Genomic DNA, 15,050 nt, shown 5'->3' on the forward strand with positions numbered 1-15,050 from the left:
TCATCAAAGGGAGGAAACACTACGAACATGCAAAAGCATTTGCTCAAAAAACACGTGATTGCTTTCAACGAATGTCGTGTTTTTGATCCGCTCCGGACTAGCGAAGCTCAACCCAGCAGCAGCGGTAGCGTTTCCATGTCCTCTCCCGTTAATACTGCAGGTAACTAATCAATTAGCATTGCATATTATGTTAGCGCGATTTACCTTATTACAAAACCTGCTATTACTGTGGGTTGCATTTAGATAACCATGATGAGAGAGACAGAGTCTGGCTGGCTCAGATGCTGGCAGTTCTCGCTGCAGTCTACCGGTAGCGTCTCCTTTCAGGCCAGGATAGACGAATGTTACCCAGCAGTGTCTAAGTTTGTGGTCAAAGGCTTGCACCCATTTGCCACAGCAGATGCCCCCGATTTCACTTTGGTAAGTGAATGTGTTTAATTGTAGGCAGGACATTACTGGATATTCTTGTGTAATTGCTACAGAATAATTTATGTTAAACTTTGTTATTGCTACAGGAGAATATTTATTTTATTATTTTACATATACATTTTTTTTTCCTGGGGACCCTGTGACACCCCATTGAAGAGCCGTAGGCTGTGGATCTCTTAAGATCTCACTGTTGGGTTTGTAAGGCCATGTTACTCCTAAATTTCTATCTTGTTCAAAGAGAAGATATAAAACACAGTTCTAAGCTAATCGACTTTAGTGTTCTCCTTTTTAAAAAAAAAAGAATCGATAAGAGAATCGATAAGGAATCGAATCGTTAAACAGAATCAAAAATGGAATCGGAATCGTTAAAATCTTATCAATACCCATCCCTACTGGTGAGTGTATAAAAGTGCCTGCTGATAAGAGAAAACATTGCTCAAAGTCTGTTATACACCATCACCTTAATCTAACTAAAGTGTGACTGAACACTGTAAAGAAAATAAAACTTTCTGTCAGAAAACTTTTCCTTTCATACTTTACAAAGTTAACACTCCTAGTTTGAGATGCAGATTCTCCTGTATTTTGCAGCTTAAGCCAGATCTGTCATGCTCATCTCAGCTCCACTGTTGGACTTTCTTCTTTTAGTTTTGCATAACTCACGATTTTAAGAATTCCATACTTTATATTGGACTTTCATGAGTTCATCTACCTTATGAATGTACAACATAATTGGCAAATGTATGCACAATTGTCACTAAGTTAGTAGTGAATATACTGTTGAAAATATTCATTTAACTTCTTTACTTGGGTTAAAGTAAAAAGGTACAGGCTCTGAAAAGTTCTGAAAGTGTAAAAGTAAAAAGTCTTTGGAGCACCTTTCTACAAGATATTTTTGTGCAAAGCTAAAATAAAATAATATTAAGGAAACCTTTTTCAACTTAAATTCTAATTCTAATGAATGTTGACTGTTTAAACATCTGTCATGTAGAACAAAGAATTGATTTATTTAATAGCTCTTTTTGCTTTTGGCTGTGTTAATACAAGGTTAATACATTGTGGATGGATGACTTTGTTTCCACACCTTAAAGTGTGGTGTGTGCTGCAGGAACTCCAAGGCTGGTTGTAGTGACTCATTGTGGGGAAATGAATCAATTATTAAAAGTCAGAATAATTTCTGTTGTGAGTGGCAGTAGTTTCTGTGTACAGCCTGTGATCAGCTGACCTGTGCTGCTGCTCTTGTTGCAGATGTTAAATGAGCTATCGAGGCTCATTTCCAACTCCAACTTAAACAGTATAAACTAGTACTAGTACTATAAAAGGTAGAATTCAGTGAATCAGTAATCATCTTAAACTTAATCTGATATCTGTAAACTGTGATCTAAGCCAACATTAACCATGAACACCACAAATGAGCTGCACCACCCCAGTACAGTGCCTAACTGTAACTCCAGTGCAAACTAGACAGTGTGGCCTGCATTAGACGTCCTAGTATTTCCCTCCAAACTGAAAAATGCACAGCTAGCATACTTAACTTTGTTTTACAGTGCATCTGACAGAACATAACTTCACCAACACATGTATGGATCTTATGTTTATTAAAAACAAATGCCAAAATTAATAGGGACATTAAATGTAAGCTTTAAATTTCCAGTTTATCAAATATCACTGCATCCTTACCTTTAAACACATCCTCTCTTCTTGCTTTTTTGTCCTGTTTTCTTTTTCCATCTCCAATTAAAGTTATATATACAGCAACTGTACCTTTAGCTAACAGACACACTTTATGCCAAGCAGCACAGAAGTATTTAGTACTTAGATAACACTTTATAACATGCCCCACATGCTGTATCATCGAGTGTTGCAGTACTTGTACTTTGTTACTTCCCACCTGTGCTGTACACAGTATAAAAGTTAGACATATCCACCATGGTGTCACAAATTGGTGTCTGGACCCGACCACATGGGTCTTTCTGGAGCCAAAAGTACCCATATTTGTATAAGGGGGAGAAATTGTTAATCCGAACAACTTTGGTTAAAAAATGTATCTCCATAAACTATACTTGTGTAGCATACAGACACAGACACAGATGAAATATTAGAAATGTAACTAGCAGGCAAATAAACATTCACTCACCAACACTAAAATCCTGTCCCAAGTCAATGGACATATCCCAGATAATCCACCTTGCTGGAGACTTGAATGACCCAAATTCAGATACTAGATTTAAAACTTTATTAATGGCTCTAATTAATCAATGGCTTTTGGTAGTTTACACATCTGCAATGTGGTTTAATCAAAAGAGGAGACAAACTTTTTTAGAGGATCATGTCTGAAAAGAGATCTGGTGTAAAAGTCTACCAAATCAAACATGTGGATCTACTTGCTGTGACATTCTCTTATGCTTATTACCATTTTATTTACAGCAGCATGACCTGAAATGAAAGATTGAGCCCATAAACTCATCAGGAAAGTGTTTGTGCAGGTCAAGTCCAAGTGCTGTTTTCTCATAGACTTCTATGGGACCAGAAGTCTTTGAAACCAGAAGATTTGCCCCTGAATGGTAAAAGAAAATGAAAGAAAACAATGCAGGTTTAACACAGATCAGGACTGTTGTCTGTGAGGCCAAAAGCAGCAAAGCCCACAAACTGGCTGTTTCACATATTTTTACTGTCACCTGGTGACAGTAAACAGCTACAACATGTAGATGATCTGTAAAGCCATTTATGTGATCAAACACATCCTGTGTCATGTAAGAAAAATTACTTTTATATATTCTAACCCAGTGATTTGAAATTTTCACCATGATTCAGTAATGACTTTTATATATATAATTGCTCCGGTCATTTTCTTGAAAAAGATACTCTTATGTATAAAATATGTAGAGTATCTTTATATCTTTAAAAATGTCAGATGGTGTTTTGCAGAAATGAAGACAGGCAGACATGATCTGAGCCCTTTGAATCAAGATTTATTGATACGGCTGTGCAGTCACAGAGCATGGTGGCACACACGGCCGCCTGGCCGGCATGGGACAGCAACACGCACGCACGCACGCACGCACGCACGCACGCACGCACACACACACACACACACACACACACACTCAGTCAGTCTGTTTATTCAGGGATGTAGTAGAGAGTAGTACAGAACAAAGTGAAATTCAACATCTTTAAAATTATTATTTTTATGTCACCTATCCTTTTTGTCTCAATTTAACTTTGATATTATGAATGCTTTTTATAAAAGCAAACATATCAGGAGTATTGGCCTGATGGAGCATTTAAAACTAATACTAGAATAGATTCAAAATGAATTGTTCACTCAGGTTTACACAGTCCACTGCATCACTTTTTGTTTCTCTCCCACAAACACTCATCTCATCATACTCTCATCAACAGAGAAGATCACAGTGAGGAGATCAGAAAATGCACATTAAGTATTTTGTGGCAGTTTCTCACACACAAAGACGCACGCACACACACGCACACACAAATCCTTCAAACCCATCTAACCTCAGTCATTTCAACAGTTTGAGATCAGTCATTATAGAGTGAATCAGACTAAACAAGGAGGAAAAAAAGCATTAAATGAACAACAAATGATTTGTTTCATAGTAAACATTACAAAACACCATGTTCAGAAGTCTTTACATGTCATAACAGCTATGTTTCCTATTATGGTTGGTATAAATTCCTGTTACATATTCATACAGTAGGCTATCACAGTAGCTAGTGGAAGGTAGAGCAAACTACAAGACTGTACATGTGTTGGTCCCTCAGTAGGGCAACTATAATCTGTTTTACCAAGCAGCCTATTGTGAGGATGCAATAAATTTTTCTTTTCAATCTAATTTGGCGAGACTGTTAGAATAGAAATTTACATTTATGAATCTCTTGAATTTTTCTGACTTCAAAGTTGGTGCAAGAAAACATCACAGTGACACAGATAGAGGAGAAACAAAAAGAAGTCCCTACATGTTACAGACGCACGTTTTTGACAATCCATCCTCCAAGACAAAGGAGGAGCAAAACGGTACAATAAAACAACAGAGGGACAACATACGTACAGCACAAAACAGCCAGAATAAACGCATCTAAATGAAATAGAGCAAAATATGCGATCATAAATACATTACTTCTGCTGACTTTACAGAGACAACGTGTGTTTTTCAAATCTTGAGTGTGTTGGAAGATATTAACTGGTTTGTTTGACCTTAACCGGATCAGCACAGATTAAAATGACATCACAAAATTTTCCTACAGATGAAAGGTGTGAAAACGGAAGTACAGATAGAGGCACACATTCAGTCAGTTGGCCTGATAACCAATGACTCTAGTTTTTTCTTTTCTTATTTTTTCCTTTTTTTAGGTAAAAAGCAGCATGTGATTACATCGCGTGAAAAACTGCCATACCCCACCAGAGAACTGATGTTCCTGTTACAATGAAAAAAATGAAAGGGGGAAAAGGTAATAACCCCTTTTAGAACGCAGGATAATATATACTATACATATCAGTAGCTGTGTACACATGTATAGTATGCTTACAACTTATTGTAAAAGCCAGCTAAATGCCAGGAATTTGACCTTAGCACAGTCAATTTGGGAATTTCCAAATAAAAGAATGCAAGGAAAATAAAATAAAAGTGCACTATTGTGGAGAAAGCATATCCATCATACTGCAAATACTGCCGCAATGCTTCTTTTCCTTTCTTCCAATTATACGTATTACATTAATAGTAAAAGCTGAACCTGCATTGCAGTGGTTTAATATGTTACATTTGCACAGTAAGCAATATTTGCATCATCTGTACACAAGATTACAAGCCTTAAAAACCTTGGCAAACAACCAAGAAGCGATACAGTGGGGACTCATAGCCTGTGATGCATCAGATGGATTCAGCCTGCTAATAGGTGTATGAGCACACTGTAAACATGTACATTAAACACTACGCCCACAACCTAGAAGGTGAAGCTGCTGTTATGTAACTGTGCTGGAAAAGGAAACAAAAATACATATAGAAGATTTTTCAGCAAACAATGTTGACATTTTGCTACAGCTTTCATCCATGTAAGAAGGCATCGAGAAGAAGACAAACTTTGTGAGGATCTTAAAACACATCTAGGGCATGATTCATACGTGACATGAGCAATACAAATTGTTTTACCCAAAAAAAAAAAAAGTACTGAAAAGAGAATTTTATATCTTACAAAAACTTGAATGGATTTGCGTGTGTGATATGTCTTAAATTGCACAAGAGGCATTCCCATTGTTTTCAACTATTATTTTAAACTATGTCAAAAATTGTGGTGGATTGTGGATAGATTTCTACTCCTTCTCCAGACATATACAGACTGTCTAATATATACAGTAAAGAGGACATCAACAATATGTTCCTGACTGCAAGGAGCACAAATGTGTTAAAACTTCACAATGTCTGAGGAAAGCACTACGGAAGGAAGCATTGTTCAGAGGAAAATGAGCCACAACCGGTGGTGAAGATTGCATGTTAATGTGTCTAAAGTGGCTTCAGCGGCCATAAGAAGCTCCCAACAGGAACTTCCGAATCAAAGGGGTAGAGCGTTTTACGTGAGAATAAAACAGTAGTGCTGTACACATGTCCGTATACTGTACATGCTATGTAGCAGATAAGAGTCCCTCTGAATGTGCATTTACTCTGCATTTCAAAACAAGTCTGCGTTTTGTCTGTGATTGAAGAATTAAAATATGTGACTGCTTAAAAACACAAAAAAAGGTTTTCAGTTTTATAACCAAACCATGAAGAGAGCTGCTGAGGCAAAGTGGGACTTGTACAATGGCTACGTGTATGTGGCTATGTGAAACATACTTATTGAACATACTTGGAGAAAAGTAAATCGATGGTATACTTTAAGAAAAAAAGAAAAAATCAGGTCATTAAATCATCTTAGCTGGCTTTATCAGTAAGCAGGAAGAAAAGAATAATGCACGTGAGAGCCTGGGAGCAGAAACGTGATAAAAGCAAAAGAAAAGAAAAAAAAATGGCTGATTATAAAGACAGGGAAGCAAAGGTGGCTGTTTCTCAGTGTCCTGTAGAGGGCGGCACAGTCCAACTAATGACTCTCTAACGTGAGTCTGAGTTCTCCCATGCAAGATTTAAAGCAGGTTTAAGTTGCAGCAACAGTGACAACAGAGTGGCACTGGTACTCCCCAGCTTACTTACTCCATCACGACCTCTGTTTGGGGGCAAACAGGAAAGAGATATTAATCATTTAGGGAAATAAATGATATATTTGTGTTATCTTCTAATCAAATACTCCAACACTGTGATTCACAAAATTAGTACCGGTAAGTTACCTTATTTCAAGGGAGATACAGTGGTGTGGAAAGTATTTGCCCCCTTGGTGAGTTCTTATTCTTTTTGCATTCCTCACAACTACATGTTTCAGATCACTGAAACAATTTTATTATTAGACAAAGATAACCCAAATAAATGCAAAATGCAGATTTTAAACAATTATTTCATTTATTAAGGGAAAACATTTTATCCAGATCTGTGTGAAAAAGTAATTGCTCCCTAAACTGGTTGAGTCGCTTTTGGCAGCAAGAACTGCAATCCAGCATTTGTGATAACTGCCAATGAGTCTCTCACACCACCTTTCAGGAATTTTGACCCACTCCTCCTTGCAGAATTATTTTAATTCAGCCACATCGGAGGGTTTTTGAGCATGAACAGCCTGTTTAAAGTCACGCATCTTAATTTGATATAAGTCCAGACTTTCACTAGGCCACTGCAAAACTTTCATTTTGCTCTTTTGAGCCATTCAGAGGTTGTCTTGCTGGTATGTTTCAAGTGAACTTCAGCTTCAGGGCATGAATTGATGGTTGGACGTTCTCCTTCAGGAATGTCTGGTGGAGAGCAGAATTCATGGTACCATCACTTACAGTAAGTCCTCCAGGTCTTGAAACAGCACAGAAGCTCCTGAGCATCACACTACCACCATGCTCGACTGTTGGTATGATGTTCTTTTTAAATGCAGTGTTAGTTTTACACAGATGCAACAGGAATAAAACCTTTCAAAAAGTTAAAGTTGGTATTTTTTGGTCGACAGCATTTTTTTCAGTCTCTTTCGCGTTGTTGAATCATGAACACTGACCTTAACTGAGGCAAGTGAGGCCTGCAGTTCTGTAGATGTTGTTTTGGGTTCTTTTGTGACCTCCTGGATGAGTCATTGTTGCTCGTGGGAAGGCTCTATGCTGTTCCATGTTTTCACCATTTGTGGATAATGGCTTTCACTGTGGAAGCCTTAGAAATCACTTTGTAACACTTTACAGACTAAAAACTGTTTGTGTCTCATCTGTTTCTTTAAATTGTGGCATGACTCCTTTGAGAATCATACCACGGCTCCTTTTTGAGATCTAGCCTACTTCACTTTGTCAGTTTCTATTTAAGTGATTTCTTGATTCAGCAGGTCTGGCAGTAATCAGGCCTGATTGTGGGTAGTGAAACTGAACTCTGAATGCTTTCCAAAAAATGTGGTTAATCACAATCATTCATGCAATCATGTATGCATACACAATTGTTAAATCATGTACACGTACTACATGTATGGAGGTAATTACTTTTTCACATAGTGCCTGGTAAGTTTGGATAGCTTTTTTTTCCTCTTAAAAATGAAATAATCATTTAAAAACTGCATTTTGTATCAGGTGGTCTTTGTCCATTATTAAAGTTTTGATAATCTGAAATATTTACGTCTGAAACAAACAAAAAATAATAATCTGGAAGGGGCAAATACTTTCCACAGCCCTGCATACAGAAATAGATGGAAATAAAGATATTTCAGTTTTATTTTCTATCAGTAGCTTCAGGCTGCAGGGTTACACTCACCCTCGACTGCTTTGTTTTTGTCTTTTTCACCTTCTGGAGACTCGGCCCCTTCTGACAGCTCTCCTGAAAAAAGAAATGGTTGTGTTACTATTCTGACTGTACTTATACATTTAAAATCAGCATTTAAAAACATGCAATAGTCCAATGAGTAATTCTAAAATACAGACCCACAGAATGGTCTGTATAACGAAGGCAGCATTAAATTATGTACAATCCCCAAATCTACAGAATTTAGTCTGATGGAAAGTTGCAACTTCCAAACAGAATATTTTGCTCAGTGTAAATGTAATGCTCTGTATAAAGAGATGGAACAAGCTGATAATACTGTCAGAAAAACTGAATATGATAATATTTTAAAACTTGAAGCAAACACTGGGAAAATGAAAATGGGGAAATTTGATGCTCATAAGCTAAAAATATGATTAAAGGAACTTTGCATTTGCTCTCTTTTTTCAAAATTTAAAAAATTGGATAGAAAAAATCCTCCTTGTGTTTCTCATTCTGTTCTAATACAATAACAAACCTATTCTTGGATTAAAAAGCTACAACAATCCATCAAACTGATTAGTCAGTCCAAGTGACACGTATATTTTAATTTCAGCTTTTCATATGTGCTGATGTGAAGCTTTTTCATCTCAAATGGGATACTGTTCACAGTATCTGGACTTCAGAGTGCTGCTTTGATGAAACGAGACATAAAGATCCCATGATTTGCTTTAAGGGTGGGTAGTTTTTTATTCTGACTTTGAAGGGAGGGATTTGGTCCAGTCTAGTTAGGAATTAACAAATATTTTGTAAACATTCATATGTACTCGAAAGATTTCATTAAAACGTTACATTTTGGAAGTTAATCTAAGACTACACTGATGCACTGATCAATATCAAATTCCATGGAAAAGTTAGCTATGTTCTGCAAACTTTTATGATCACTTAAGCTCCCAGAAAAAGTTTGCATGTCAGTAAACTGTATGTACTGACTGCAACATGTAGAGGATCAGGCCTTAGGTCACGTCTTTTAAAAGCCGGCCATGCTGTGGGATTACATAGTTTAAAGGAAGTACCGTTCTGCAGTGGGGGGCTCTTGTGCGTGGCACTCCCAGGCTGTGCTCCCTGCTCTGTTTTCCCTGTGTTACCATCTGGTGGTGTGCTGACCTCTTCCGACTCGGGCGACTCTCCCTCCAATTTGTCCTCCTTTGGTTCAGGCTGTTCGGATTCTGCTTTGACCTCCTGGGGCTCCATCGACTCTTCCTGCTGTGCTCGCTCCTCTGCTTCCTTTTTAGCTCTTTCCTCTGCTTCTGAGGTAAAATGGAGTATGGGAGCAGTTTAGAAATATTCATAACTCCTTATTTTTTACTTTAAATGAGGAAAATTCGAGATGAGGATTAACAAACAGTGTTTTTGTTAACACACTGGAGCTGTACTTTGTGGACTTTAAATGTAAGTCTAACATTCTTTCTTTTAGCTCTGTTTTTGGTCTCCACCAACTCACAAGACATATGTAGCTTCAGTCTAATGTTTTTTGTGCTACTGTAGTATGAAGTAAATTAAATACAAATTAATCCACACTGACATACTGATCAGCAGTGGTGTATTATTTCATCATGTCTCAACAGATCATGTTCCCACCAATGCTGTTGTTGTGCAGGCCAGTTAAAACCTCCCTATAAGTCGAAAGCAGTGCAGCTTTTTAAAGCCAATTTTCTGTGGAGAAGGTCATGATCTGTTTGGACAGATCAGATTTACCATGGCCATAAATCACCATATTTTCACTAGATCGAACTGTACTATACCTTTAGCGGCCTGGGCTTTCCACCTCTCTCGGTTTTGATAAACTTCTTCATTCCACAACGCTTTGAAGTTCTTCATGTCCACCGTCAGGAGAGAGCCCGGGCCCGATGAGCTGCTGTCGGAGCCCATGCTCTTGACACTGTGCCTTTTGCTTTCATCTGAACTAATACTGTTCAGACTGGACAGACAAAAAAGAAAAATGTAAACAAGAGATAAAGTATCTAGAGGTATTCAAGCAGCTCTGAGAGACTGAAATCGGGCCACTTTTACCATCACTGGGCATGTATCTGCTGAAAAGAGGTTAATGCAGTTGCATGGCTGCAGCTGGTGGTGTTTAAGACAATGGAAGCATTAGCATCATTGCACAAGACTGGCTGAAGATTTTAAGGAGTTTTCAAGAACAATTTCCTAACGGAAAAGATGTCAGATATTTCAGTCAAATAAAAAAAAAAACACATTGCGTAGATCATCTGGTCTTTCATGGGAGATATTGATGAAAGACTGATTATGCAAATCATAACCAAATTGTAATACCACAAGCCAGCAAAAGCTGTTTTAAATTAGTAAACCAATGTGCCTACTCAGTGAGCGGCAAAGTGGCAAAACACATACTTGAATTTGTTTCTTTACTTTTACCATCAGCCTGTGTGTGATTCTGTAGTGATATAGAGAAATTAGTTTGGGGAGTTGACAGTAGGAGGAGGTGCCACTGAAAAAGAATACCCCAGGGCAGCGCAATAAAAAAATATATACTCAAAAAAAGTTTAATGCAATCTGGTCTGATGACATCTATTAGCCTGGTATACAGTATTTAGTTTATACCAAGGACATCTTTCTTAACAATTCATTATGTGAATAAATGAACCTTTGATTTTATACATCACAGTTACATTTTACTCGGAATTATTGCTTCATGCTTTTTGAGGGTAAAGAATCGTTGTTTTGAATTTATCTGACCTAGTTCATATCTGTGATTGTGAACTTACTTCAGGTTGGTTCATTTTAACTCTTTGACCTTGCTCTTCCATGTTAATGTACCAATTGCTGCCATCATATTTGTTAATCATGTCACACTTTGAAAGCTCCTGTTTTTCAAACAAAAGTCGGGCATTTAGAAGGTGCTCATGACTGACTGAACAATGGGACTTTTTATTATAGGCACTAAAAGTCACAGACCTCCAGCTGCAGGGAATTGCAGTTTTACACTGCTGGAAGACCCCTTTTAATGGATCAGAAAAGATATTCCAAATCTATTATGTAAGGTACAAGAACGTCAGCTTCCTGCAATTCTTTTAATAGTTGCAGATATTTAATTCAAAGTTACTAATGTCAGTGACGTTAGCCCTAGGAAAAAAAAAATCTATGGGATCTTAAAAGTCAGAAGGAATCTGTCTCTGGGGACCATAAATGTCAAAAAAAATTCTTTTTCAGCTAAAAAAAAACTTGAGCTTTTAGATTTGTCTGCGTGTTGAAAAAGCAAGGAAGAAGCAGAGGTGGATAATCATAGGAAGCGAGACAGACATAGTTACAGGTGATTGAAAGCAGCTATAAACGGTGTGAAGAAACAGTCCAAGGAAAATCAAAAGCACCCAGGCGTGTACGTAGACAAAGAGACTGCACAAGTGGCAACACTATCTGAGATTTCCACTCGGTTAGCTTTGACTAGAGGCCCACTGAGTGATGCTAATGACTGCTGTTGAGGAGAACAGGGAGGATGATATTGATGTGCAGGTGCAACAAAAGATGCAGAGCCAGACTCCCCAAGTACTGCTTTATTTTGCAATGAGCCCACTTAACAAAACATAAAGTTTAAACAATTTACAGACTAAAGTTTTTTAATTATCTTTCTCGTTATAGTTTAAATATTATGAACAAAAAAGCAAGCGGAATGTACTTTCTTATTTGGGAACTTTGAAAGCCTTGCACATACGTGATTGAGTACGAGGCCGGAGGAAAAGTATTGAGCCAATTAATTAAACCAGTGAAGGCAAAATCGCTTCCTTTTGTATCTCGAGAGGCTTTTGTGTATGCCAATCCAGCACCACAGCTCATTCTCGATCACGGACGGTGAGGTGAACTCGACTAGCATCCCTAAAATGTCAATTTCAAGGTGTGTAGCTCTGCTTGATGAAAGGTGGAAACATTTCCACGCACAGAAATGGATTACTCATGGGAGACTCATCTGCTGTTCTCAATACTTCCATTAGATATGCCGTTATTGCAGCAGGGTTGTTGAGGTCTAATCTTGTCATTGAGCAAGTAGTTTCTTGGAAAGGTACACGAGGAGAGAAAACAGCACGTTTTTTTTATTCTTGATCGACGAGGCTGGTTGAATAAAATGTAATGTGATTTACATACAGTCACCCACTTCCATCTGCTTGGTTTTCCGACTGAGCTGCACAAACTTTTTTATTCCTAAATGATCTCTGAGAGAAACCACTGCAGCTTACCTTGAGCGTCTGAAACCAGTCAAACCGGAATGGGAGGCCTCCTCAATGAGTGGCGTGACAATGCGCTCCATCATGTCGGTGAGCACAGTAAAGGTTGGCACTACGATGAAGTCTATGAATCCTGGAGATGAAGACGTCGGCAAAGGTAATGTTAGCATGTCTGCGGTATATAGTCACAGTCTATTTTGTGCTATTAAAGGTTAAAAAGAAGAAAAGAAGCCCAGAGCAAAAAAAAAAAAATCTTTTTAACGTTAATTAGTAAAACGGGCAAACAGCAGTTTGATGTAGTGTGTGATGTAGATGTAGATTGCACAATGTAATAATTATAGAATAATGACACATTCAGACTGGTTGGCTATAAGCCTTCCTTTCTTCCTTGCCACTGGGTAAGAAATCTATCGGGAAAACTAAAGCAATAAAAAACAGAAAGAAGACAGTTCTTTGATTTTTCCAGTTAGTTGGAGGTCTGAAGGACAGAATTAACTAAAAACTATACCAGGTACAAGAAAATATTCCTGTTGGCGAAGCAAATAAAGAAGTCAAGATGAGAGAATGATAGAACCAAAAGTGAAATAAGAGTGAACCTCAGAGGGAACTCAAAACCTGCCTGCTTATCAGCAAATATTAGCTGCTGTTTCAAAATAGATGCCAGTTTCCTATATGATTAGTGTTTCTGTGGAGACAGAATAAAATAGCTTATTTTGGTTTATTTTTATTTCTTTTACACATTTTTCCGATATTTTCTTGTTCAAATGTGGCAGACTTCAATTACTCGAAATAAAAATTAGCCTTTTTAATAATTTGTGATGCAAAAAATATCAATAGATTCAGTAATCTTCTGTGAAAACAGTAAATACACCTTTGGCCTATGTAACCTCTACACTTTTAAACGTGTTCTAGCTAGTTCAAATGTTTGTCCATTCCTCAGTGCAAAATTCCTTCAGTTGCAAGATGTTTTTCCCAAAAAAAAGTGGCGTACTGTATTGTGCAGATGGTTTATGTGAGGGTGGGGAAGCCTCTCACCGATTTGTGACTGTGCCACCATCGTTGACTTTCGGTCACAGAGTGGAGAGAACGGCAGCCCGAGCTCAGCTTCTTTGTCCCCCTGGAAACACAAGAGCTTCTTAAGTCAAAATCCTCCTGTCTTTGATATTTTTGGGCAAATACGACGCACCCTGCAGACATGCACACACACATCTTTGCCTACACACTTACCACTGCACACCATATGCTCACACTTCTATCAACAGACCTTGGATTCGTCTGAGCCCCTCCCCGAGTGCGTTTGGGCCGCAAATGTGTTTCATTTTCTCCTCTGTTTTGTCACAAACAGATGAGATGTGGAGTCGGGAGGCAATGTTCTTTGGAGAGGCTATTTATCGGCAATTCGTATCCCCAGAGACAAAAGGCTCGTGAAAGCAACCACAATAACAATAGCACTGATAATGGGAACAATGTGGATTAATAATGGACGAGATTTAAGCAGTGTGGCACCATTTAAACGTCTGTCCTTCTTTATGAGATTTACAATTACGCCATTTATTATTTATAGCATAAATTCATTGTCACGCTGTACATTTTAATCTTCTATGGAGCACGTTGTTCTTTTTAAAAACACATTTGCTGGTGTGACTGCATATTTCTCTTGTTGGTAGTGTTTTGCAAAAGCTTCACATTAACAGCATTATTTCCCAATATTAATATTTCATTTTTTTATGTCACACTCACATGAAGTGTGTTTCACACTTCATGTGAGTGTGACTGAATCAAAAGAATAAATCGCTTTTGTTGACATAGCACCCAAAAACTAATACAATGCACCAGCGACAAAGATGAGCAATGACTAAAACCAAAAGATAAATAAACTGCATTTCAAATCATGTGTTTCATCTATCAGCAAGAAATCTCAAGATATTATTTCCAATGCCTCTCTTCAACCTCATGTCTTCATTAAGGCTCTGTTGGACTGCGCAGTAGCACCTCAGAAATTTTCAATCTCACGCCAGCATTTAAAAGTCGATAAATCTTGCACGCTAGATATTCAATTCACCTCTAGGTGCTTGATATTGTAAGGTAAAGAACCTACAATAATACAGAGAAAACCCCAACAATCAGACAACCCCCTGTCAACAAGAACAAGGCAACAGTGGGAAGGAAAAGCTCCCTTTTAATAAGAAGACTCAGAGAGGTGAATCCATCTGTCGCAATCCGCTGGGCATAAGGGGAGGGAAGATATCATTTTTAATGTATAACACCTTAGGTGGTTTTTTTTAATAAATTAATTCAGCAAATTTAACAGGTGTCAGTTTGTCAAAATATAATCAAAGTTATAAAAAACTCAAACATAGATAGCTACATGTGGCTTATTGATCATGGCAACGATATACTTCCGATTTATGACCCTGAATTCCAGAATTTCATGAAATTGGAGAGCATGATCTTCCCCCAAAGGCTTGATTAGTTCTCAGCATGACTACCTAGTAAACTGCCAGCTGAGGGTAAATTTGACCTTTGT

At 37.8% G+C, this 15,050-nt stretch overlaps 1 protein-coding gene across 6 annotated transcripts in view; it reads right to left on the reverse strand.

Annotated features, from left to right (window-relative positions):
- Positions 1-3,387: 3,387 nt before the first annotated feature.
- pde1cb (phosphodiesterase 1C, calmodulin-dependent b) overlaps positions 3,388-15,050 on the reverse strand; it is a 117,944-nt gene continuing 106,281 nt past the window's right edge. For all 6 annotated transcript variants that reach the window (XM_080907780.1, XM_080907779.1, XM_080907781.1 and 3 more), the window contains 6 exons: positions 13,559-13,640; positions 12,536-12,656; positions 10,088-10,263; positions 9,359-9,592; positions 8,298-8,360; positions 3,388-6,642 (listed from right to left, as the gene is read on the reverse strand). In XM_080907780.1, the coding sequence (XP_080763906.1) occupies positions 6,626-6,642; positions 8,298-8,360; positions 9,359-9,592; positions 10,088-10,263; positions 12,536-12,656; positions 13,559-13,640 (693 nt within the window). In that variant the 3' untranslated portion in view covers positions 3,388-6,625. The remainder of the gene's footprint in view (positions 6,643-8,297; positions 8,361-9,358; positions 9,593-10,087; positions 10,264-12,535; positions 12,657-13,558; positions 13,641-15,050) is intronic.

This window comes from Rhamphochromis sp. 'chilingali', assembly GCF_963969265.1.
Source record: "Rhamphochromis sp. 'chilingali' genome assembly, chromosome: 16".
In the NCBI taxonomy this organism is placed as follows: domain Eukaryota; kingdom Metazoa; phylum Chordata; class Actinopteri; order Cichliformes; family Cichlidae; genus Rhamphochromis; species Rhamphochromis sp. 'chilingali'.